Below are 25,566 nucleotides of genomic sequence, written 5' to 3' on the forward strand. Positions count from 1 at the left end.
TGTCCCTGAAGCACAGCCCCTGGCAGAGAGGCCGGTTATTCGCTTCCACCACTCGGAGGCTCCGCCCGCTCCGGTCTCCCCTGGCAACTGTCTCCATCAGGCTCAGCCTTCAAATTTTTTTCACTCAGTTATTGGGCCGGCTGTCCCAGCGTGCAATGCGCGAGCGGGAGGTTTGGAGTAATAGGTGCTTCTGGAACATGGCGATTTGGCTGCCTTGGAGAACTGTTTCTATCTCCTGACCCGTCGAGGATAATTTGGATTGTGAGTGTTCTCTATATCCGGCGGTGATTTCTGTTAAGAGTTTTTGTTGTAGTGTCTTGCATTATAGTGCTGACTGGCCTGGCTGGAGCTTGGTCTGTAGCCCAGGTTGGCCTCAACTCTCACACATGCTCCTGTTTCTGTCTCTCTGATCGAGACTGCAAGTGTTACCACCACTCTTGGTTGTGGAGTGAGACGCTTGCAAGGAAAATGTCTTTGAACTCTCGAGTTGAAGTGGTTATAGCAAGTTAAAAGGAAAGGTGCTATATCGAGGTGCTTGTTGCTAACGAGGTGGGGGTAGGGCTCTTATTTCTGCCATGTGAGTGACATTTGTGGTTGTCACAGCTTGGGGATGGGAGTGCATCTGATTTTGAATGAATAAAAGCCTAGGATGCTGCAAGACTTGTGAGACAAGTCACAGTTCTTACCAGGGCAAAATGCAAACCTTGCCAAGGCTGGTAAAACTTAGATTTATAAAGTACTGGAACAAACCTTAGGTTTGGTGGTTTGGTTGAACATAATGCTGCCTTTCTTAAAAATTGACAGACACTGAAGTCTACATGTAGAAACTGTAAATCCAGCAGCCCTTCCCCTCCACCAAAATAGAAAACCCAAGTGTTTCCTCATAAACCCTCATCTGTAGCTGGTTCACCATAATAAGGCATTTAGCATCTTTCCCACAGTGTTTCCTATGTTTATGCTTTGACTGCAAAAGTTGAACACATTGTCTAAAACGTGTTTGAAAATATTCATAAAATTACTTGAATAGCTAAAATCTCCCCTAGACTCCATTCCCCTAGTTTGATACCCATATTCCTTATTAAAATTTAACCATCATGATATGCAATACATCCCTCTTAACTGTAGTGTGATTTTCCATCTGTTTATTTTCCTACTGGTAATCATTTGAATTTGTAATTTTTATAATGCAAACAGCAGTGCAGTATATATTTTAGAGTAGTGGTATCCTGCTATAAGTAGTTCTGTTTCTCTGGAATCAGCTCAGAAATGCAATTTCCAAAGATATACATTTCAACTTATTGCCAGGTTAAATTTTTTTCTTTCTTTCTTTCCTTTTTTGGTTTTTGAGACAGGGTTTCTCTGTAGCTTTGGAGCCTGTCCTGGAACTAGCTCTTGTAGACCAGGCTGGCCTCGAACTCACAGAGATGATCCTCCTGCCTCTGCCCCCCAAGTGCTGGGATTAAAGGCATGCACCACCACCGCCAGGCTAGGCTAGGTTAAATTCTATAGTCACTACTCTCTTTCATAAATTGCTTATTAATTATCCCCCAATCATGAACTTTGTTCCCCATTCCCATATTTCAGGACTGTCGTCACTTAGATGCAGTAGTACATTCTGTGATGTCTGTGTTTTTAATTCATTCCATGTGTTGTCGTTACTTAAACGAGTGATTCTGTATGTATATAGCCACTGAAACAAGAGAGAACAGCATTTTCCTATGTCTGTTGAATTTAGAGGCTGTTCCTTTGATTACGTTGATTTTCCTCCTTCTCTCACTCTGCTTTCCTATAGGCATTCCTGGCTGTCCTGGAACTCACTTTGTAGACAAGGCTGGCCTCGAACTCCCTCTGCCTCTCAAGTGCTGGAATTAAAGGCGTGCGCCCCCACCTCCTGGCTGGCAGTTTTTTTCTTAATAGGGAAATGCATACCATGGCAGTATGATTAACAGCGTTGGCTCAAGGGACAAGGTGATTCTTTTCGAAAGCTGGCAGCATTGCCAATAAGCATGGATCGATGCTGCAACCTTGGGACAGTTTACCTTCATTAAAATAAGGGGTCTGGATTGACAGAAAGGAAGGAGAAGAATGGTTATTTTGAGAGAATAGTTGTAAACCTGAAGTGATAGAGTGCTTGTGTTGTAATAGACAGAGATAATAGGCACAAGTAATTGATCACAGTTACTTAATTCTTCTCTTCATTAGAGTTAGTTGTCTTCACCCTCAGTTTTCCCCTATTCTGAACAGCAGTAGTTTTCCTCCACTCATAAGGATGTATTGTTAAGTAAGAGGTGTTTCTGTTTTGGTTTTTTTTTTTTCTATAGCGATTTGGAAGCTTTGTTTTTAAGAGTTTTCTTTCACCATGCAGCCTGTACAAACTTTGTCCATAGGAAACAGGGGCCAAGTGCCTTGGCTGTGGGCAGCAACCTAATTCAGCAATCAACATTTTTAGGGAAGTCTGAGTTTCAAGACAAGTAAAGCATTGATTAACCAAATCTCATTCTAAAGATATCAAGATAAACCCAGATTAGATTTAGTAGATTTGTAACAGAGGGAAGTAGAAAATTCGCTGAGCCAGAATGATATCGGAGGTCTTTTTTTTTTTTTCTTTAGTGCTCTCAGAGTCTCTCTGGCCTATGCTGGGCCTTCTCCCAATTTTATCTCCCTAGTAAATTAGAGGTATAGTCTACCACATCTAGCCTCCAGACACCTTTAAATTAAATTTGGGGTGTGGTTTTGTGTGTGTGGCCAGGGCGCACATAGGAATGTCAGAGGACAGTGTTTCTGGAGTTGCTTCTTGCCTTCTAACCTGCCGAGGCAGTCTAGTTTCTGCTGCTGTTTTACACATTCCAGGTTTGGATGGCCTGTGGGCTTTCCAGAGGCTCTCCTGTCTCTGAGGCCCATCTCACCAATGGAATGCTGGATTACAAGGCACACCACTGCAGCAGGCTGCTGTTTACTTCCTGAAGTCTGACCCTTCTGCTTGTGCAGTCTGTGCAGTTAGCACCTTCACTCTCCTGATAAAAGGGACTTTTAATAGAACTTCTAAACAAAGCTTGCCGTGCTCAGAGCACATTCAGGTCTCTTCTTTGAATTGGTTAGTCACAGTCTTGCATTGTGTAAGTATGGCATTGTCACCAGGTGTGTAATGCATACCTGTAATTCCAGCACTCCAGAGGCGGAGGCCAAAGGGTTACGAGGTCAAGGACAGCAAAGGTCTATTATATAGCAAGGCCTTCCGTTCTTAAAATGTCGTCACAATTGTATAAGAAGTTTTTTGATATGTTTACTTAAAATGAAATATATGGTTACCTGTGTGATAATTTTCTAGCAAAATATGTTTTCTACTCTGCCTGCTCCATTCGGTCTTTCTTCTTTGTTTCCCCCTTAGGATTAAAGGCCTCAATTGGAATCCCTTTGCATTTGGAACTGGGTCAACACAGAGACTTGATATTAGGATGGCTGGCAACCAAGCCATGCCACTTAATGAGCAAGCAAAATTCTTGTGTTATAATGGAGAAGTCCTTGTTTTTCATTTGTCCAAAGACGATTTTGAAGATTGTGAAATGCCTACAGACACATCTGCATTATATGTCAAAAGGATGATATTTGACAGAGAAAAAGGAACGTTTGTTCTGATATCCACGGGTTTTTTAAGCATTAAGGAGAAAGCTTCACATTTAAAAATTCTGTGTTGTAAATGTGTGTCAGATTTCAAAACTAGAATTAACCTCCCTTGCATTTTGATACAATATAAAAAGTATAATAGTAGAGATTTCAGATATTGTATACTGTTTCTTCACAATCTGAATAAATTTGAAAAACATTTGAGTTTTACACTCAATCATGCGTTGGACGAGAGCTTAAAGATCTTTGATGGTCCTATAATTTTTTGGCAATATCTCAACAAATTCTTCTATATCTCTTCCCAAATTGGAGAGGTTACTAACATATCAGTTACTCTTTCTTCTGTTGAGTGGGTAGGCGAGATCGAAAATTTTGGTGTAGGATTTTTGGGGCTAGCAGAACCACCTGCGGCTGGTACCCATAAGTTTTCAGAATCAGATTATGAATTTTCTGATTCCAACCTTTGTGCATATGATCTTAAAACTCAACAAAAATTAAGCACTGGTTACCTTATCCCTCTTGCTTATAGTACTATTGTAACTCACGTGCATGTCCGTGCTGCTGAAATGGTCGACAATCAGCTAAGAATGGCTCTGATTGCCCTTACGCAAAAGAATCAGCTCATTTTGTTCCAAGATGGCATTCCCATACGAGTATGCCAGCTTCCATTTGTAGATCCTTGTTCAGTTCAAATTCTCGATTCCGGTAAGAGAAACAGATTTTTCATCGTGTCATTCAACTCCAAGGCTTGTGCTGTTTCAGAAAAGAAATTTAAGGTACAGTGCTTGATCTTAATCTTACAGTAATTCAGCTGGTCATCTTGGGCTTTTCTTTTCCTGTGTTTGCTTTGTTTTGTTTTTTTGAAACAGGACTGGGTTTTAATAGCTAGTACAGACTGCTTTAGAGTTTCCATCCCGCTTTAGGAGTCCTAGGGTTACAGCCTTGTGCTATCATGTCCAACACTTTGCAGACTTTCTAAGCATTCCTGTTTCGTAAGTCAGTGTTTAGCATTCGTGTTTGTAGACGTTTCATTGTTTTTCTGGTTTCGTTTTTGTTTTCTGTTCTTGAAATTGTCTGAATTCTCCTTGATAATGATTTGAGGCCTTTGGTGTTTGAAGTCATAAAGCCTTTGCGTTTGGAAGCATAAATATATAACTATAATTATATTTATCTGTCATTTATTCTATTTGTGATTTTTATTACTGTGATCATATTGCAATACCTAAGTTAGAAGAAGTACAGTTAGGATACCTGAACAATTATACTTAGAAGTTAAGACAAAACAATAAACATGGTAGGATTTAAAATGGAAGGAAACATTTTCTAATATTGAATACCAAGCCTTTACTATTGATGACCTTCTGTGAAAGGTTTAGATGAGTTCAGATGAGTTTAGAATTAATATTTTATTAAATAATAAAATTATTTCTTTAATAGTCAGGTTTTTTTTTTTCAAGACAGGGTTTCTCTTGTATAGCAGCTCTAGCTGTTCTGGAACTCCCTTTGTAGACCAAACTCAAAGAGATCCACTTGCCTCTGCCTACAGAGTGCTGGGATTAAAGGCATGTGTCCCGGCTGTCCAGCAAAGAATGGTTTTCCTTCCTTCCTTCCTTCCTTCCTTCCCTCCCTCCCTCCCTCCTTTCTTCCTTCCTTCCTTCCTTCCTGCCTTCCTGCCTTCCAGCCAGCCTGCCTGCCTGCCTGCCTCTCTCCCTCCCTCCCTCTCTCCTTCCCTCCCACCTGTCTCCTTTCCTTTCCTTTCCTTTCCTTTCCTTTCCTTTCCTTTCCTTTCCTTTCCTTTCCTTTCCTTTCCTTTTTCCCCTTCCTTTCCTTTCTTTCTTTCTTTTTTGTTTTTCAAGACAAGTTTTCTCTGTGTAGCCTTAGCTATTCTGGAATTTACTCTGTAGACCATATTGGCCTTGAACTCACAGAGATCCACCTGCCTCTGCCTCCTGAGTGCTGGGATTAAAGGCGTGTGCCACCACCACCCAGCTAATAACAGTTTTGTCCCTATTTAGAAAGTAACAATATTTCTTAGTGGAAGGTATGAATCTGTTTATTCTGCTTCATTTCAAGAAGGAATTGAGGTAGGTTACAAAAATACATACAAGTATAAATTTCAGTAAATAATGAAAATCTAAGTCATCGTGCTCCCAGACTAGCCCTTCCTAAAAGTCTTAGAGATATTTAGTTCAGTGGCAGGACTACATTTTCTCTTAGGCTGTCTCTCAAGTGGAAATTGTCTCTGCACGTTTTGACAAGAATCTGTTTAGTGACCATTTCAAATTTGAGGCCATTGTCAGGTAGGTACAGATGTTTGTGTTTTCAATAGAAGAGATTCATATGTTCTGTAGCTGTACTTTTTTTCTTTTTTTTCTTTCTTTTTTAAAGATTTATTTATTTATTATGTATACAACATTCTGCCTCATATGCCCACACGCCAGAGGAGGGCGCCAGATCTCAGTACAGATGGTTGTGAGCCACCTTGTGGTTGCTGGGAATTGAACTCAGGACCTCCGGAAAAGCAGCCAGTGCTCTTAACCTTTGAGCCATCTCTCCAGCCCAAGCTGTACTGTTAAATATAGCCAATAGCCTTGAAGTTATGGAGTATTTGAAATATGAGTGGTCTGAATTAAAATATATTAAAAATGCCAAATCGACCTGAGATTTCAGACTTTGTAAAGGACTAGGTATGGTGTCATATTGTAACACCAACAGTGGAGCAATCAAGGCAAACTAGTAAGACCCTGTCTTTGAAAAAAAATTTCTTAAGAATTCAGTAAAACATTTCGATTCTTACTTGATTATATTGAATTGCAATGGCAATGTTCTGAACATACTGTGTTAAATAGTTAGCCCTCCATATCTAAGAGTTATGCAAACACTGATTGTGCCAATTGCAAGTTAAAATATTTGACAAAAACTAGGGTTTGTATTGAACATGTATAACCTTTTTCCTTGTCTCTTTGCCCTAACAAGTACAGTATAGCCACTGTAATATTGTATTTGACATAAATGTAATAAATAACCTAGAGATGTTTTAAAGCATATGGCAGGATATAGACAAATTTATTATTATTATTATTATTATTATTATCATTATTGTCATTCTTGTTTTTATTGTTTTTGGTTTTTCAAGACAAGGTTTCTCTGTGTAACAGTCCTGAATGTCCTGGAACTCACTACATAGACCAGGCTGGCCTTGAACTCAGAGATCCTCCGGCCTCTGCCTCCCCAGTACTAGGATTAAAGGCATGCACCACCATGCTTAGCTAATTATTATATACAAATTATAAACCAATAAACATCTACACAGTCTTGAATCTACAGAGGGTCTAGGAGCTATTCTTCCACTTGCATTGAGAAATGACTATTACATTTTTACTGAAAGTTTAAAATTATATGTGTGCTTCCCGTTTTTGGTTCACTTGTATTTGTATTAAATAGTACTTTCTGACAGATATTCTTTACAAACATGCATGTACATTTCTGCATAGTTCTTTGATGTTTACATGTCCTAGGAATGTCAGAAGCTACACCCATACAAATCTCACCAACACAACTGCCTAAACATGAGCTGAACATGTTAAACAAATTTTGATTGCCAGTTTCTCATTTCTGTAGTTCATTATGCTCCATAATTGTATGGGGGCATGTGGGTTTTCAGATATGCTGCCTCCCTGTCCAAGTGAAGAACCACATCCTTTGGGAATTAATCCTGTAGAGCCAGGATTGGTATCTCATTATGTAGATTGAAGGGCCTTGCTTACATTCTTTCTGAAGTATAAGCCACATTCCTGGGTCCTCTAGAAAATGTGGATTCTGGGTAGGAAGTGTTGCTCTTCTGCCTTAGGTGATCTGATACACACGATGTTAAAGCCTTTTAGCTCTATGGACCTTTAAGGAATCTCTTTTAAACTCCCCGTCTCCTATTCTATTATAAATTTAACAAATCATTCTATTTAAGTACAGTGCTTCCAGGTGCCCTGCTGTTACGGATCCATTCATTTCCTTTTGTGTCCCTGCTATTAACAATGCCTGTACCACTGCTACTGAGGTTAAGCTGTTAAATTCATCTTGAGCTTATTCTACTTTGAGAATTCTTCAAAATGTACTGGTACCTTCCAGTGCTACTGAATTCCTTGGGGAATTGCTCTGATTAGAAACAGCATGTTCACTGAGGCTTATGGGAAATAGGGTCATCCTTAAATTATCCATAATAGAGAAAGAATCTGCACTAGAGTTTCCCTCATGCTAGATGTTAGGCCTCCCAAAGTTTTAGTTATGAGAAGTATTTGAATTTGTACATAGATCATACGATTTGAATATGGAAATCAGAATCGTAAATGTCTTGCTATTTACAAAGTTATCCTAGTTCCTCATGGTTTTGGATCCTGTAGTAGCTTTTTCTTTAGCTTTTGTTTTAGGACTTTCATCAGTCCTTTGTAAGAATAAGGTTAACAGATTACAACTGCATGGAACAAAGAGACTTACTAACTAGTTGGCTCCTATTTTTACTTTTGTATCCCTCCTGTAATGTTTTTATTCTTTCAGGTTGTTGCTAAGTGGGAACAACTTAGCTTAGTCTTGATAAATGATTTTGTTGGAGTTGGAACTGACCAACTACTGGTCCTTTTTGATGCGGCTCTGAACACAGATCAACTGACTTCATTTGCTATAACAGATTTTGTCAGAATAAACTTTTCAGTAAGTTCTGTTTATATAGTATACTTTAAGAGCCATTTTACTACTTAAAAGTTTGATCCTCTATCTAAACAAATAGTTTCTACCTTTATCTAAATCCTTTATCTAAATGATTTCGTACTTTAACTTTCAATGTATACATTGTCCTTTTCAACAAAGGCTGTATAAATTGACCGCCCTTTTCTTATAAACTTGTATTGTGATATATCTAAGGGTCACTCAAATGATGGGAATGCCGTAAGTGAACTTTATTGTTGCTTCTGAAATATTATTTTGTATCACTAAATAATATTGCATTAATTAAGGAATAAAAGGAAGTATAACTACTTCTTAAAAGAGGAGATAAGTGACCGTGAAATACCTCAGTGGTAAGGGTACTTCATTGCCCAGCCTAATGACCTGAGTTGTATGTCTAGAACCTACACAGCAGAAGGAGAAAGCTGACTTCCACAGGTTGTGCTTTGAGCTCCACATACATGCGAGGATACATGCTGTTGAACATGTCCAACCCCAGAAAAAAATTATTGTAACTGCTTTAAAATACAAAAAGGATTTAAAGTGGTCTTGGAAGTCTTTATCATAAGAGAAAGGATTTTCCCCAAAGTTTCAGATCTAAGTAGAATCAGAATTTCCCCAATTGTTTTCTTTTGTAAAATCAAGATGATTGTTGTTTGTTGTAGGGTTTTTTTTTTTTTTGAGAATAATGATACAGCCTACCAATTTGTGATACAGTATACAAATTTTAGGACCCACAGTGATACTCGCCTATTTCCCAGATGGTGAAAATACATTTTTTTTTAATGTAGAACTGTCCTTTGAACAAATAGTGACTGGATTTTTTAATCCTCTGAATTTTCAATTTATTTTAGAATTTTTTCTTGTTCTTTCCTGTTATTAGACTGAACCACTGGATTGCATTGAAGACCCTTTTGCTGAAGAGGAACATGAAAATTATTATTTGGTACTTCCAGCACTGGAAGCACAATTGGAAGTTAGTGTCTCTATCTGCTGTCTCCTTCTGCTTTTTGATTAGCGAATTCTAGCTGATGTAAATAACGTAGAGGGGTGTTTACAATATTCAGCAACTCAGGGTTTGGAAGAAAGGGGTATTTCAGAGAGCTCTAGGTTTGGGGCACTGCTGTAAAAACTATTAATATTATGAAGGTGAGTGTGGTATTACAGGCCTGTGCTTTTAGCACTTGAGAGGGTGAAGCAGGCTGATGGTTAGTTTGAGTCCAGTTTGGCTATACACAGTTCCAGGACAGCTTAGGCAACACAGCAAGAACTGTCTCAAAATTAATAACCCGAACTATTGTGAGGTTACATGTAAGTATATTGTCTGGAAATGACAACTTTCAGTAGTAGGATTTGGTAAGGTTAACAAGCTATATGAATGAAAATGGCAGAAGCCCAGTTTTAACAGGAGCCTGACCTACAGAATGAGCATGCCACAGCATCTCTGTTAGAATGGCAGTGACTATAATAGGTTATAGCACATTAACAGACATGTTCAGTGTTTCCCTAATAAACTCTACAAAAGCCAGGCGTGGTAGCACATGCCTGTTACCCCAGCACTTAAGGGGAACAAGAGTTTAAGATCAATACCTACCATGTTCTCCACCAGCATAGAAGAGACTCTCTCAATAATTCCTGTAAGAGAACTATTAGCTTTGGCTAAATCTACCAGCTTTATTGCGCTGTATTAGTTTTCATTACTGACAGAGTTCCTAATAGAGCATCTAAGGCAGTGGTTCTCAGTCTGTGGGATGTGACCCCTTAGAGGGGTTGAACGACCCTTTCACGGGGGCTGCTTATCAGTTATCCTGCATAGCAGATATTTACACTATGACTCAAAGCAGTATCAAAATTACAGTTATGAAGTAACAACTAAATAATTTTGTGGTTGTTGGTCACCACAACGTGAGGAACTGTATTAAAGGGTCACAGCTTTAGGAAAGTTGAGAACCACTGCCCTATGGGAAGGATTTCTTTTGGATCCCAGGTTCAGATAGTTCAGTTCTTAGCTAGCCAGCTGCAGTTGCTCAGGGCTTGAGATGAGGCGGAATATTGTGACAGCAGGAGTGTGGTGGAGCACAGGTGTGCATCATGTGGTAGCCACGAGGCGTCTCATGGTGGCTGGAAAGCAGAGGGAGTATGCTTGTGTGAGCGTGATTCTTCCTTCCCCTTTTAACTTCATACCCGTAGCCTGCGGGGTGATGGATGCTGCCACACATCCAGAATAGCTCTTGTCTCCCTTAGTTTATTATTTGGGGAAATACCCTCACAGATTGTGTGCTCATGAGTTTGTTTGTCAACTTGACAGAAGCCAGGGTCATCTGGGAAGAGGAAAGTCTTTTAGAGATTAACCTTTCCTCCGCCTCTTGTCATTTTGTACACGATGAGATGCATAGACCCAGAAAGATTAAGTGCCTTAGGGCTAAAACTAGAGTCCATTGCACCAACATAGTTGTCAGCAGGGGAACGTGGAAGACCCATACCTTAAAGAAAGTTGGAAGCATGTAGCAAGACGTTGACATAACCCAAGTGCTCATCAACAGGAGTGCATTGTGGTCATGTGATGGAGGACTGTAGGTCACTGAAAAGAAAAGATCTCCAGCTGTTAGGGGCAATGTGACCAACTTTAAAATCTGATGTGCACAGACTGATTCAATTTAAGAAATACTCAGAAAACATACAAGACTGAAAACATTCCTTAGGAACATGTAGAAAAGATGGTAAATACAGAAGACAAGCAAGGAAAGTATGGTAAGACCAGTAGTCTTGCCTTCTGGCTAGAAAAAGACATTTGTGATTATTTAGGACTCCTAGGCAGCTCCCAGAGTGCTTCCATTACTCGGATATAGTTTTGTGGGTGTTGACGTCATTTTTAGTCTTCAAACTTTTCCAAATTGTGGCATTTGGGACATGTATAGTAGGACTCACAATAAGGAATATTAAAGCAAGACTCAGTGTCAAGCAGGGTAGTTTGTCCCTAAATTGGGTTTTTGTTCTGGTTTCTGGTTGTAAGGAAATGAAAGAAAATAGTCCTTAACATATATGGGAAAATTCTGGAAAGGTAAGCCATCTGTCTATTGGTTGCAGGATTATGTGTATAGGAAAAAGAGCGGAATACTTTTTGGACCAAATTTCTTGCAGTGAGCTTGGTTTAGTTTTATGGTTTAATAACAAAACTTCACAATATTTTAAACTAGAGATTTGCTAGTTTTTCCTGGAGCACAGAGGACATGATGAGAGAAAGAGCCGGCAGAGACCAGTGCTAATTTCAGAGAGTTCATTGTCAGTCAGCCCACCTTGAGTGTGTACGTCTACTCGTATCCAAATTACAAGCTACCAAGTACATGAGCAATGGAATTTGAGCACTATGAAGCCAGTAGAACGTGGCCAACATGAGATGCTTCACAATCGTAGCTACTCTTTACGCCCTTTTTAGAATGAGGTAAGAGAAATAATTCAGTCTCCCTGCTCCAACTTCTAGTCATTGATTAAGAAAAAAAGTTCTGTTCAAAAGAATGGAGCACAAACGATTTTTAAATATGGAAAGACATTTTATTAGAAGCTAGATTAAATATTTAAACAGCCTCACATGTCTGTCTAAAATGAAACAACTTCAGTCAATTCAACAAGACTATTTACACTTTTAGTAGCAAAATATATTCTACGATTTTTTTCATCCTTGGAACTGAAATCTAATTATCTTGCACAATAAAAGAAATGTATGCTCTACCCCCTGTTCTGAGCCAGTTAGTTTCTTCAATAGTTTTCAGTTGATTTTTTTCTTTTTTTTTTTCTTTTTTTCTTTTTTTTTTTTTTTTTTTTTTTTAGAGTTTACTAGGAAAAAAACAACCGTGAAACAGATTGTGGCCATTGTTAGGTGGGAGAACTCAGTTTTAATAGAAGCGATACATGTTATTTGACTCAGCTTTGAAATGGATACTGTTGTATCAGTGTGTTCAGTTTGGTGTATAGACTCCACAGCAGTTACTTCTCTACGAGCACAAAGCACTTCTTTTGTAAGAGAAACAGAATCTAAAAACAAGATTTTCTCTTTGAAAGTGATTTCTGCAGCGCTTATCTGCCGAAAGTACTTCCTGAATTAATGGCATGTCCAGTTTCATTTGGCACTGTCTCTGCTAACCTTTTTCTTTCTATTTTACAGGCTTCATTTGTTTTTCGTAACAAATTACAGAAGCATATCTCACTTAAGGATAAATTTATTGCAAACTCTTGGAAGATTCTTTTAAACTCAATTTATGGGAACATTGATATTACGTCAAATGATGAGGAGGTAAAGTTAATCATGTGACTACTTTATCATTTAATCAGTTGATAATGTGCAGTGTGTTGAAGAGTTGTTCAAGTTAGAGTAGAGTAGAAAATATCGCTTTCTGGATTGAAGTCAGGGTAATGGTAGACATGTTTCATAATATTGAAAACATTTGCTTAAAGAACCAATCAGTCTGTTTCAACCCAGATCTGCCACTTTGTAGCTGTGTGAAGTCTGGCAAGTTACTTTGCCTCTCTGTAACTCAGAGAGTTTGTCTTATCTATAAATTGTAGAGAACAATACAACCAACAAAGGATGCTATGGTTATTGTGAGGATTGGTGTACAAGTGGCATTTAGACATAAAAATAAAGATTCAATAAGTAACAGTTATTTCCCCTAACTCTGTGGTTTCTATTGTTATTATAGTCCTGTGTTTATGGTAATGACATGTTTATGGCTAGACAGTAACATAAAATTTCAGCAGAATTCTATAAACTACCCATAAAGGATAATTTAATCAGTTTTATTAATGCAGACGTTTAGATTTAAGCTCAGTGCAAGTTCCAGATTGATTGTTTTCACTATACTTGTGATGTATATTATCAAACATTATTAAAATCCCTTTTTCGTCCCCACTGGCTCTATATCAGATAGCTTATCTTCCAGTTATGATTGTTGACCCGAGTATATAGTTATGTTTCATGAATTTTTATTTTAGTAAGTTATATGTAATCTATAAGTTTTTATTGTATTATATTTATTATTATAATACTATATTATAATTTATTTTTTAAATGCTTCTGTAGTGTTTTGACAGCCTTTTGACATCAGCATTATATAATCATCTACCAATGTGTTGGGCTGCATTCATAGCCTTCTTGGGAAGCATGTGGTCTATTGGTCTCGGGCTGTACACATTTCTTCATGCCATAAAGCCACAAAGCTAATCTCCCTTATATACGTTTTGATTCATTCAGTGCATTTTTTTGTAGTCACCTATCGTAACACTTTTTTCATTAAGGACGAGCTTGTTCCATTCTGTGATGAAGATGAAAACAGTATCCATACCCCTGAGGAAAAGTTATCAGAGCATTTTCAAGAGCCACAACATATTGTAAAGCAGACATGGTGTCGCGTACTAGATGATGACTTAGTTATTGGACTGAAAGTCACATCTTTGAACCCGTAAGTAAATTTTAATGTAATAATTCTGTATTAATACTACATACCAACACTGTCTAATAGAAATTAATGAAAGGCACATGTAATTTTAATTGTTCTAGTAGCCATATTAAAAATTGAAATAAAAGCAAGTAAAATTGATTTCAATATTTTATTGGGTACCCTCCATCCAAAGTTTCATTTCAATATATAATGAATCAATGAGATATTTTCATACCTAAGTAAACAGGAAGTGCATTGTAGGCAACTTCCAAACTCTAGAAATGACAGAGATATCTCGCTGCCTGTATAGTCACCCAAAGTTCTTCAGTAACATTGGTGCATCCATCTTTAGCCTACAGGACAATAGTATCCAGCAGATTTTTCCATGAAGCAGGAAATTTCAAAGATAGCTTCATCTATATTGGCAGTTTGTCAGTCACTTTCTTCTGTGTCCTGTAGAATGTCTGGCAGATTCTTTCATGAAGCAGGAACCCTGAAGGATCATCCCCTTTTTAGGCAAGTTCAGCAGTTATTTCTCTGTGGGTCCAGCATGTCCAGTTCATATACCATAACATCAAGCAGTCCAGGCAACAGCAGTTTCTTGCCTAAATGGCTAGCAAACTACATAAGGAGCCTTTTCGATGCCCTTCATCCTCTTGAAGTAGATTGATGCTGCCAGGATGTGTCTCATTGTCATGAAAAGTCTTAAGCTCTTAAAACATTTTAAATGCCATATTCTGAAGGTCTCTGAAAGGTTTGATGAATATCTAACTAACTGAAATATATATCTATACACCTAGAAGACCTAACAAACATGACTACAAGCTTGACTATTATAGATGACTATCTATTAACCTATATTTCTTAATTATACATTACATTTTTAAATGAGCTCAAAAAACACAATACCTTAATCAGGAACAGAAATATACATATAACAAAATTGACCTTAAATTTATATCAATAAACCAAGATCCATACCAATGCAAATCTCTATAGCATATACCCCTTTAAATGTAAGCAAACATTTATAAATAATTATTTAGAGAATTTGGGCATAGTTTTTTCCAAGCTGCTTTTTGCTTTTTGTTGGGTGAAGTAATTTACTGGAGGTATTCACAGCAACCTTTCAGTGGGGTCTTGGTCCATCAAACCATATTAGTCTGGAAGGAGTCCATAGGTTCATATCTTCTTTGGCAACAAAAGAACTCTTTTTCCAAAGTAATATGTCCATAGACTCAAATTTTAAAGTCAAGATAACCTTTAAAAATATATATGTTGGTTTAGCTTAGCAGCCCATACAATGAAATGTTTCTCTGTACTTAGCTCCTTCACATTCAAAAATTTAAAGAAAAACAATAATATACATAATCCAGACTCTCTGTGTATAGTCCATCTTTATGCTGCTCATTTTTCTTTCTCTCTATTACTTTTTCTACAAGTTTACTCTGTCTCCTTAAAGACTTTGTTTTATTTTTTTTTTTAAATATTAACTTCTTTTTGTAACTATACTCTTTTTTTTCTCCTAAGCCTACATACGTTTATCCAACACCGTGACCCATTTAGAAATCTTTTTTATCTGGATCTGTCTTTATTGCCAGGGATGCTTCTTAAAATGCAAAGTGACATTACTAGGACTAAGGTTGCTCTACCTTTTGGCTCTGCCCAGTCGAACATGTTGGAGGTCCATTCATTGCCTCTGAGAGCCATTCTCTCCACCTCAGTTCCAGGGTCAGGTTGCAGCAGGTCTGTGTTGTTATTAAGCAAGTTGTAGGACTCTGCTCACAAACCTCATTTAAATGCTCCATAGCTGGACTTCCCTAAAGAGTCAGAGTTTGTGCTGGCAGCATGGCCCAGGCATCTGCCCTTTCCAAACTGCATTTTGTTTTGTTTTGTTTTGTTTTTGCTACCACTGAATCAGGAAGACCTCTCTTAAAGGAGCTGCAGCATGCTGCCAGCAAGCAGAGCCCATCCAAAAAAAAAAAAATGCGGATAAACTTTGTTTTTTAGTTTCTAGAATTCCTTTCCAAGTCCTCTCGGGTTTTATGTGGATTTAGCTAGTACATGTTGGAGTGCCAATCTGTTGTGGTTTGTGTAACACATTTTAATTCTCACTTACCATGTTTCTGCTCTTTAGTAGCTATATGTATTTGGCCTGCAATGCTCTACAAATCTTCATTTTGTGCAAATGCATTGAGTTTATTTGAGGAGCATGGCATTTACAAAATTAAGATAGTATTCTCAGGAAGGAGATAATTAAAGAGCACATGGAACTTTTAATCAATGCATTGAGAAGAATTAGGACCATGTGGAAACTTTAAACTAGCATGGACTGGAGAAAGTTTAGTTAAGTAAGTCTCTGATAATAGAAGATTTTTTTTCCTCGAGCTATTGAAATCATGGAGAGGGAAGCAATATCTCTACTCTCTGGAGCCTACCCAAAAGCTTTCCCACCAAAACAGCAAACCACAAATCTGTGTGCAGACAAGTTGGAGAGACTCTACTAGTCTATTTGGCTCTAACAGTATCGCGTTTAAACAACTTACCTAGCAATTTCAGATTTCTACTTGATCTCGTTTCAGTGAGGTTTTTTTTTTTTATTTCACAATGAAAGATCTTACTGGAGCCTAAGTTGATCTAGGACTCTGTTTTGCTCAGCCTGGCTTCAAACGCTTGATCCTTGTATCCCAGCCATTCCAACACCAGGATTCAAAGTGTGTGTTACCATGCCTAGTGGTTCAGACTTCCTAAGGTGTTTGAGGTGACAGATCATCAGATTTGGGGCTTTTTTATTTCATGCAGTGAGGTAGGTGAATTCTTTTTCTAGTAAAAAAAAAAAAACAGTTTTACAATCCTGAGTTTTATAAACCCAAATTCATTATATAATTTTGGTGCATAAATGATAGATTTGGTTTGATCATGTTTAGTGAAAAATATTTGCATTTGTGAACACAAGTGAAGTTGGCTTGAAATTTCCTTCAATAATATTTTCTTGGTTTTAGTACCAAAGCTGTAACAGTTTTCTCATTTGTTCATTTATTTATTTATTCATGTCAAGTCTTGCTTTGTTGTCTAGGCTGGGCCAGAATTCCTGGGCTCAAGCCATCCTGTCAGCTCTGCCTCTGAAGAAGCTGGGTTGTTTTGTTTTATTTTTCCTGTTCTATGGAACATTGTATAAAATCCAAATTATATAGACTTTACCATTTGGTTGTACTGATCTGGAAAGCAGTGCATACCTGGAATTTTCTTATGAGATAATTTTAATCTGGTGATCAATTTCTCTAAAAGTTGTGGATAATTCAGATTTTATTCTTAAAAACCCTTTGCTTATATTTTCTAGTAATTTAATGCTAAGATATTATATTTATCGACTGTGTTGTCAGTAGTTTCCCATTCTAAATCTTGCATCTATTCGTGATCAATTTTCCAGAATTTTGCTCATTTTGTTAGACTTTTCAGTCTAATAATTTTGTCTTAATAACTTATGGTTTTGAATTCTTTCCTATTTTTTTAAATTTTTAGTCCTTCATTTTCTTATTATTTTAGGTTTATACTATTACCCTTTTTCTAACTCATTCTTAATGATGTGGTTGGATTTCTTTATTGTTGTTGGGGTTTCTGTCTTGCCCAGTTCTCACAGTCATTAAGTCCCAAAGAAATCACACAGAGGTCTACATTAGTTATAAACTGATTAGCCTAGTAGCCCAGACTTCTTATTAACTCTTACAACTTATATTAACCCATTATTCTAGTATATGTTAGCCACATGGCTCGGTACCTTTTTCAGCGAGGCAGTCACATCTTGCTTCTTCTGTGGCTGAGCCAGGACTACAGAAGGAATTTCCTTCCCAGAATTCTCTTGTTCTTGTTGCCCTGCCTCTACTTTCTTCCCAGAATTCTCTTGTTCTTGTTGCCCTGCCTCTACTTTATTCCCAGAATTCTCTTGTTCTTGTTGCCCTGCCTCTACTTTATTCCCAGAATTCTCTTGTTCTTGTTGCCCTGCCTCTACTTTATTCCCAGAATTCTCTTGTTCTTGTTGCCCTGCCTCTACTTTCTTCCCAGAATTCTCTTGTTCTTGTTGCCCTGCCTTTACTTCCTGTCTGGTTGTCTTGCCTATACTTCCTGCCTGGCTACTGGCCAATCAGCGTTTATTTAAAATATAATTGAAAGAATTCAGACCATTGTCCCAAGTCCTGACTGGAGTATCCCTTGAGGCTTGATCATATTAGGCAGCATCTTGAATGTGTTCTAGATATAGAACTCAGACATCTGGGCCATCTGTTCCTACCGGAGATTTCTCAAGTGGTCTTCCTTGATCAAACCTGATTTTTCTTAACTCAGAATGACTTAACAGCCTCTCATTTCCTGTGGAAACAAAAACAAAACCTCTTCTCCAAAGTAACATATCTTTTGACTTCCAATTTTGAAATCAAGGCGTTTATAAAATATGTTTTATTAATCCAGCAGCATTTATATTCAAATGTCTTTTAGCAGCTGTTGCTCCTTCTTCAGCTGTCAAGCAATTCAAAGACAACATAGTAATATATAGTATCCAGACTCTCTGTGTATTTTTTGTCTTTATATGGCTTTATTTTCATCACTTTTTTTATTTTTACTTTTAATTTTTGGCTTTTTGAGACAGGTTCTCTGTGTATCTTTGGCTGTCCTGGAACTCCCTCTGTAGACCAGGCTGTCCTTGAACTCACAGAGACCCACCTGCCTCTGCCTCCCAAGTGCTGGGATTAAAGGTGTATGCCACCACACCTTGAATTCAGAGATCTGTCTGCCTCTGCATCCCAAGCATTGGGATTAAACATGTGTGCTATCATGCCTTGAGCTCACAGGGGTCTGCCTGCCTCTGTCTTCCAAGTTTTGGGATTAAAGGTGTGTGCCACCACACCCAACTTCTCTTTTTTATTTTTAGGATTTTAAGCTTTTTCTTTTATCTCCCAAGCCTGCATATATTTTAAAACACACAGTAAACCATTTAGAGTTTTTTCATCTTTGAATCTATCTTTACTGTCTATCTCTCTCTTTTTCTGACCACATGAGTCTTTAATTTGCTAAGAAATATGGGTAGGATTATAGCTGTGGCTTTGGTGGCTGGTTCCAGCCCATTTCTTAGCTTTTTGAGATTCCAGCCTCATGGCAGAGGTACTGACTGTAGTCATATTTATTGCCACAACTATATGGCATTTCAAGGTCTCTGCCAGCAAGCAAGCTACAGCAGTGTGCTCACAAACCACATTTAAATGCGCTGTAACCGGACCTCCTGCCTGAAAGAGTCAGAGTTTGCACTGGCAGGATGACCCAGAAAGCCAGCATTTTAAAATAGTGCAGCTTTTTTCCTGTTATGGCTGAAAACCAAAAAGCATGCAGTCAGCTTTTATCAACACCATTTAAGTGTTTTATGGCAGGACCTCTTAAAAAAGCTGCAAGGTTTTGCAGCTAAAGCTGAGTCAGGAAGCCTCTCTTAAATGAGAGCGCTTGCCTCTAGCAAGCAGTGCCCATCTGAGAAAATGCTACTACCAATAAGCCATGCTTAACTCTATTCTTTTCTGTCTAGAATAACTTCCTAAGCTCTCTCAGGCTTTTAAGTAGATTTGGTCTGCCCCACATTGGCACTCCATTCTATTGACTGAGTTTTCTGTCCTGCCCAGCTTCCGCAGTCGTTAAGTCCTAAAGAAATCACACAGAGATCTACATTATTTATAAACTGATTGGCCCATTAGCTCTGGCTTCTTATTAACTCTTGTAACTTATATTAGCCCATTATTCTTATCTAGGCTAGCCACGTGGCTTGGTATCTTATTCAGCGAGGCAGTTACATCCTGCTTCTTCTGTGGCTGGGCCAGGACTGCAGAAGGAACTTCCTTCTTCCCAGAATTCCCCTACTCTTGTTGCCCTGCCTCTACTTTCTGTTTGGTTGTTTCGCCTATACTTCCTGCCTGGCTTCTGGCCAATCAGCACTTATTTAAAATATAATTGACAGAATTCAGACCATTGTCCCACACCTCTTTATATTCTCCATTAGGTTGTTAAACTTCCTTGTAGTGATATTTTATTTGTGTTTTAACAGATCAAGTTTTCCTGAAGATCAGAGTGCAGAGCTAAGCCACTAGAGGCCAGGCAGTGGTGGCAGACACCTTTAGTCCCAGGACTTGGGAAACAAAGGCAGAGGGATCCTTGTTAGTTCAAGGCCACTCTGAGCTACACAAAATTGATTGAGTCTATAAGAGAAACAGAGCTCACACAAAGGTGATCCCAGCGCTAGAGAGGTGGAGACAGGAGTGATATGGTTGTGCGGAGAGAAGAATATAAGGCAGGAGGAGACAGGAGCTCAGTGTAGTCTAAGATTTGGTGGAGACAGTTACAGTTCAAGGATTCATTGCAGTCTGAGATTCATTCTGAAGCAGTCAGAGGACAGGATCGCCTCTTCTGTCTGAGCACAGATAGAGATAAAAGGTCTCTGTAGTGATTGGCTGCACTACTTCTCTGATCTCTCAGCTCTCATCCCCTAATATCTGACTCCAGGTTTTTATTAAGAACAATTAGAATTTAGGCTCTACGAATTGACTTTTTTTTAAAAGCAGTCCTGGAAAGGGGCTAAAAGTGGTGTTACACTTGTTAATTCTGTATTCCATGATTCTTAGCTTACCTCCATACCTTCTATTCATCTCATTGACTCCTAGGTTGTGTCCTCTGATCTAGTTCGTTCACTAATTTCATCTCAGTTTTCTATCAACTGTTTATTCCAGTCTATGCACTTTACATTTTTTATTTACATTTGGTCTATTTACTTTTAGGTCTGCCTGGTCAATTTTATTATCTCACAATTTTAAAGCTTTTATTCCCTTAATATTCTGAAATAATTACTTTTTAAATGCTTTTTATGTATAGAAAATTTCAAGCATACCAAGAAGCATGATGATCTATTCTCATGATTTGGTTCCAATGATTATCAAATCATCACTAATCTTGTTATATATCCACCTTTATTCACAACCTCCTAAATTATTTTGAAACAAGTATGACATATGTAAGTATTCCAACACACACACACACACACACATAGTGAGAACATTAAAATTGTGTTTGGTTGCCTTTCTCAAAGATTAACAATAATTCTCCTGGACAATGTTCACATTTATCACTCGTCTTGAGGTTGAAATAAGCTTTTAAAATATAGACCAAATAATATTTAGAAATTGGACTTGACTGTGTACATATTACCATCTTCTGTACATAGTCCTTTCTTGTGCGCATGTTGTTTTTCTTGTAGTGCATATTTTAAAGAAACCAAGGATTTTTCCCTGTAAAGTTCAATGGCCTAGGCTTTGCTGAACTCATCACTTAACACGTTTCCCTCTCACCTTTGTGCCCTCTAAATCAGAAGTTAGATATCGAGGCTGAGTCAGAGTAATGTTTGAATTTATGTTAAAAGAATGCTTAATAGATCATGCCTTCTCCCATCAGGAAGCATGTAAAAATGCTTTGGAATTTATCAGCCTAAATAACGTTGTAAGGAGAAGCTCTTCAGTAGTTATATACTTATGCCCTTAAATAATGTGATTTGTGATTAGAAACAAAAGCCCAGACATGACAAAGTGCTTGTTCATACCTGAATGGATTGTTGTTTCTGGGGATTTTTTTGATATGCAGAGATAGGAGCTGTCTTTGGTTGGTTGGTTGACTGTGGGGTTTTATTCTTGTTGAGAAAACCCAGCATAAATCCACGCTGATACTTTTAATTCAGAGTAAAGACTTTACAGGTTTATCACTACCAGTCTTGTGTCTCAGTTTCTCCCCGTGTGCTGAAAATCTCAGTTCTTAGTTATGCCAACAAAATTGCTCTTTTTCTCATTCCATGGTCTGTATATGGCAGTCACCGATCAAAATATTAACAGTATGATTATTACAAATGTTTCTTTAAAGTTCTCTTCATACTGTAAAGTTCTCTGCATAATCTTTAATATAGCCAGGAGGTGGTGAAATTCCTCTACCTGAGATACATCACCGGTTGATAATTTTGATAGAGTTGGAAAGTGACTAGATAAACTTGAATTATATTTTGTCAATTTTGAGGATTATCAGAAAAATTTCTAAAAGTTAAGAAATAGTTTATATTTAAAAGCTAAGTTTTAAGTTATTCAGGAAAGTATAAGACAGGTTTACTTCAGAGGTATTTTCATTCCAAATTATTACCAGAACTTAAAAATGACTAATTTCTTTTTACTTATTTTAATAATATTTTATTAATTCATTGATAATTACGTGCAATGTATTTTTTTTATCATTTTAATCCTTCTTCCTCAACTCTTCCCAGATATACCTCCATCTCCCTACCACTCAACTTTACATTATTTCCCCTTTTTAAAAAACCCAGAAAATCTAGTTTGTATTGGTCAGCCCCTCTTGGGTGTGGGCATTCCTAAGGAGTGTGGTTGACGTATTTGATGTCACAGACCTTTTCAAGTCTGAGTGGCTTTTACTCCCAACTCTGTAAAATTTTACATTCATATAATTTTCTCTAGGTGAAGAGACAATAACTGTGTTTTTTTTGTTTTTGTAAATACTTAACTATTTATTTGATCATTTAAAAAGAACATGCAGAATAAATCAAATTCTTGTTTTTTTGCAGCTCTTCCAATGAAATGACTTTATCGCTGATAATGGATCAAAGCAACAGGTCCACCTTTCAGCTTCTGAAGTGTCAAAGTCAGGTGACTAGGTTGAGTATGTATTCTTTTCCAGAAGCAGACGTGAAGCCAGTGGAAACAGGACCAGAGACAAAAAGGATCAAGTTGACCTGTGGTAGCAAGGAAGAAGAAAACTCTTGTTGTGAACAATTATCTAAGATAGAATCTACCCACGTAATTACTGCTGCCACGTCTCTTTCACCGCTTCTAGTATTCAACAAACTGTGTTGCACTTTGCTGTTAAATATTAGTGACAGAGATAGCGTTAAAAACACTGTGCATGATTATGTTATATGTGGCAGCCTGGATTTTAATTTACAAGATCTTTTTAGTACAAACCACCTACTGGCATTCCCAAAGAAGCAATCAATAGGTAATTTGAGGGGTATTTTTTTTATTGTATGCTTAATTGAATCAGAAGGTTTTGAAAATCAGTTGATATTAGACAGAATTTAAGGCTAGAATCTGTGATGTGTTTTTCTTGTAGAACATACGGAAGATCTTGTATTGCTTCTTGCAGCATTGCACAAATATTGTTTTCTTGTCACATCACCTACCCATGCCCCGAATCTAATGAAGATATGGCTCTTGAAACACATGAAATGTGAAATAATCAATGGATTTAGAGAAATATACCTTTATAAAATGCTCCGAAATTGTGGGGCCCTCTTCTCTTGGGAGCCGAGAACAACATTTGAAGGAATTTTAACAGTCTATTGCAGGTAATGCACACGCAGTTCAAATCAGCTCAGAGGAGTCCATGTGTCTGAGTGGTCTAATAACAATCCTGTGGAGAATTCTATTCTCAGTGACTACTATGCTGCCCTTTCTTACTAAGCAAAAGATACATAGTCAGGCCAATAACCGGCCTGCTAGAGAGTTAATGAGCACTAGAGGTGGATACTGATATAATCCGAATTTTATTATCGAAAGCATGCATCTTTTATTATCCATCTTAGTGTTTATGGATGCATATAACTGACTGCTATAATGTTTTGCATGTGACTGTTGTGTGCTGTTGCAACTGGGTCACATTATGTCTGTCTTTTATTTCAGGAATGAGGGAGCTTTGTTCCACTGTCTTGACCAACTGATCAGAGTTCTCCCTGAAAGATGTTTCTTCAGTTATCTGAGATTAGGAAATGAGGCTTTCCTAATGGGTCACTGCTTATCCACTCTGGAAAAGGAACTAGTTACCTTTTGTTCTCTTTCCACTTCTGCCTTCGAGTATGCTAGAGATGGAGCTATGCCTAAGACAAATGAAACAAATAGCCCTGCAGCTGCTTCAGAGGAAGAGGACAAGATCTGTCTGCACAAGCAGGAAGTGCAGAGAGAAAGAATGATAAAGGACTTGAATCTGAAAGTGAATGGCAGCAGTTATGTGCAGATGACTTTGGCTTTAGCTGAGACTCAGCTGAAATCAGACCTTATTACAGAGAAACTGGCCAATTTGTAATTGCACTTTCAAAATCTTGTTTTAGGATATCCCAGCTATCATGAAGTGTTTAATTTGTTATCCTTATTTAATATAAAGATTAAAACTTATTATAATCCCTAGGATCTTGTTTTTCTTCCATTATTTTTGTGTATGCTGTAATTCTATAATCCAGGCTGTTCTAGAACTCAGATTGGTTTTATTTAGGATTGGAGAAATCTCCCTTCCTCAACCTCCTGAGTACCAAAATTACATGGGTGTGCCACTACGCCAGCTCAATGATCAGTTTTGATGACACAATATAATATTTCTAGTAGAGCAGAAGTTTATTATGTTCTCCTTTTCCCCTGCTTCTACTTTCTAATGCAAGGGACATTTGACTGTGGCTAGAGACTTTTTTCTTGTTTAGAATTTGGAGGGTTAAGTGCTATGATTTTATATTTTATATTCAGAAAAACTAAGACAAATTAAGGATCTATATTAGAGACACTTTGGAATAGATGAATATTGGTTGTGGGTTTTGCTTTATATTAGTGGGAAGTTTAGCAACATCTTTGGCTTCCTCTACCCACTAGATACTCATATTCCCAGCTGACCTTTGCTGGGTAATAAAGGCCAGGATCCTATGAAACCTTCTATGCAAAGAACTAGATCCAATAATCCAAAGAACTAAAATGTCAATGATTAAAAAACATGTGATTCTTTTTGGGTATTCTGTTTAGTAAAACAGGGCATGTGAAAAAAAAGCTTCAAATGGATGAATTAAGTCAGATGGTCAGAAACTACTACTTGCTCTACACAACTTCCTCTTCTGGAAATCTAAATGTAGCATTGCATGAGACAAGTTTGTAACACTCTGCTTATATTGTATTAGACAGCTGCTCTGAAATTAGACAACTCTGTAGGAATGTAAAGAAAAGAACTTGGGGCCTTTTTCTTAAAATTAGATCTCTCGTCTCTCTCAAAGGACGAAGTGTACCTTCTATATATATAGATATATAGATATATCTACTATACTATCAAAAGTAAAATTGTGGGGCAGGGAAGAGAGCTTAAAGGGTTAAAGCCTTTGCCCTGCAAGGCTGGGGACCTGAGTTCTGCTCCTGAGATCTTCGGAAAGCTGGATGCAGAAGCATTCACCTATAATGCAGGACTCGTGCAAGGGGATGAGAAGTGGAGACAGGAATTCCTGAAAACTCAGGTGAAATGGCAAACAGTAAGAGACCCCATCTCAAACCAGATGGAAGGTTGCCGCACATGTTCCTGGGTGCACACACATTAATTATATATGCCAAAAGTGAAAATGCTTTTGATGACTCCTGAAATTCCAACCGTAGGCGAAGATGGAAATACAACAGTCTAACGAAAGGACAGGAAAGCGTATGGTTCTCGACAGAGGCAGAGATTTTAAAATAAGTGAAGATATTAAAGAACTGATGTTTAAGATCTACTGAGACATTTGAAAGAGATAAAAATCCAGCCTACCTTCTCTTTCTGGAAAAGATTTGTATTTAAACTGTAATTAGTATGCGTGGCGGTGTGCAAGTGCTGTGATATGCATGTAAACGTTCGAGAACACTTTGGGGAGTCATTCTCCTTCCACAGTGTGGTTCCATGGGAACCCTGAAAAAGAATTCTTAGCTAATAACAGAGTGTC

General features: G+C 37.7%; 1 protein-coding gene across 1 annotated transcript; it reads left to right on the forward strand.

The window, feature by feature from the left end:
- The first annotated feature begins 124 nt into the window (after positions 1 to 124).
- On the forward strand, positions 125 to 24,034 carry Fancb (FA complementation group B). The gene is made up of 9 exons (XM_038316659.1): positions 125 to 261; positions 3,389 to 4,400; positions 8,176 to 8,328; positions 9,224 to 9,316; positions 12,503 to 12,631; positions 13,633 to 13,796; positions 22,417 to 22,847; positions 22,962 to 23,196; positions 23,531 to 24,034. The coding sequence occupies exons 2-9, from the start codon at positions 3,456 to 3,458 to the stop codon at positions 23,928 to 23,930; spliced, it is 2,550 nt and encodes an 849-aa protein (XP_038172587.1). The 5' UTR covers positions 125 to 261; positions 3,389 to 3,455; the 3' UTR covers positions 23,931 to 24,034.
- The last annotated feature ends 1,532 nt before the right edge of the window (positions 24,035 to 25,566 follow it).

Source organism: Arvicola amphibius, chromosome X (assembly GCF_903992535.2).
Source record: "Arvicola amphibius chromosome X, mArvAmp1.2, whole genome shotgun sequence".
NCBI classification, from domain to species: domain Eukaryota; kingdom Metazoa; phylum Chordata; class Mammalia; order Rodentia; family Cricetidae; genus Arvicola; species Arvicola amphibius.

Bases quoted from the DNA above. Each gene is read 5' to 3' on its own strand.
- Fancb (XM_038316659.1), top strand. From the start codon at position 3,456: ATGGCTGGCAACCAAGCCATGCCACTTAATGAGCAAGCAAAATTCTTG. The intron at 22,848-22,961 runs GTAATTTGAGGG...TTTTTCTTGTAG, and splicing joins CCCAAAGAAGCAATCAATAG to AACATACGGAAGATCTTGTA. The intron at 23,197-23,530 runs GTAATGCACACG...CTTTTATTTCAG, and splicing joins ATTTTAACAGTCTATTGCAG to GAATGAGGGAGCTTTGTTCC.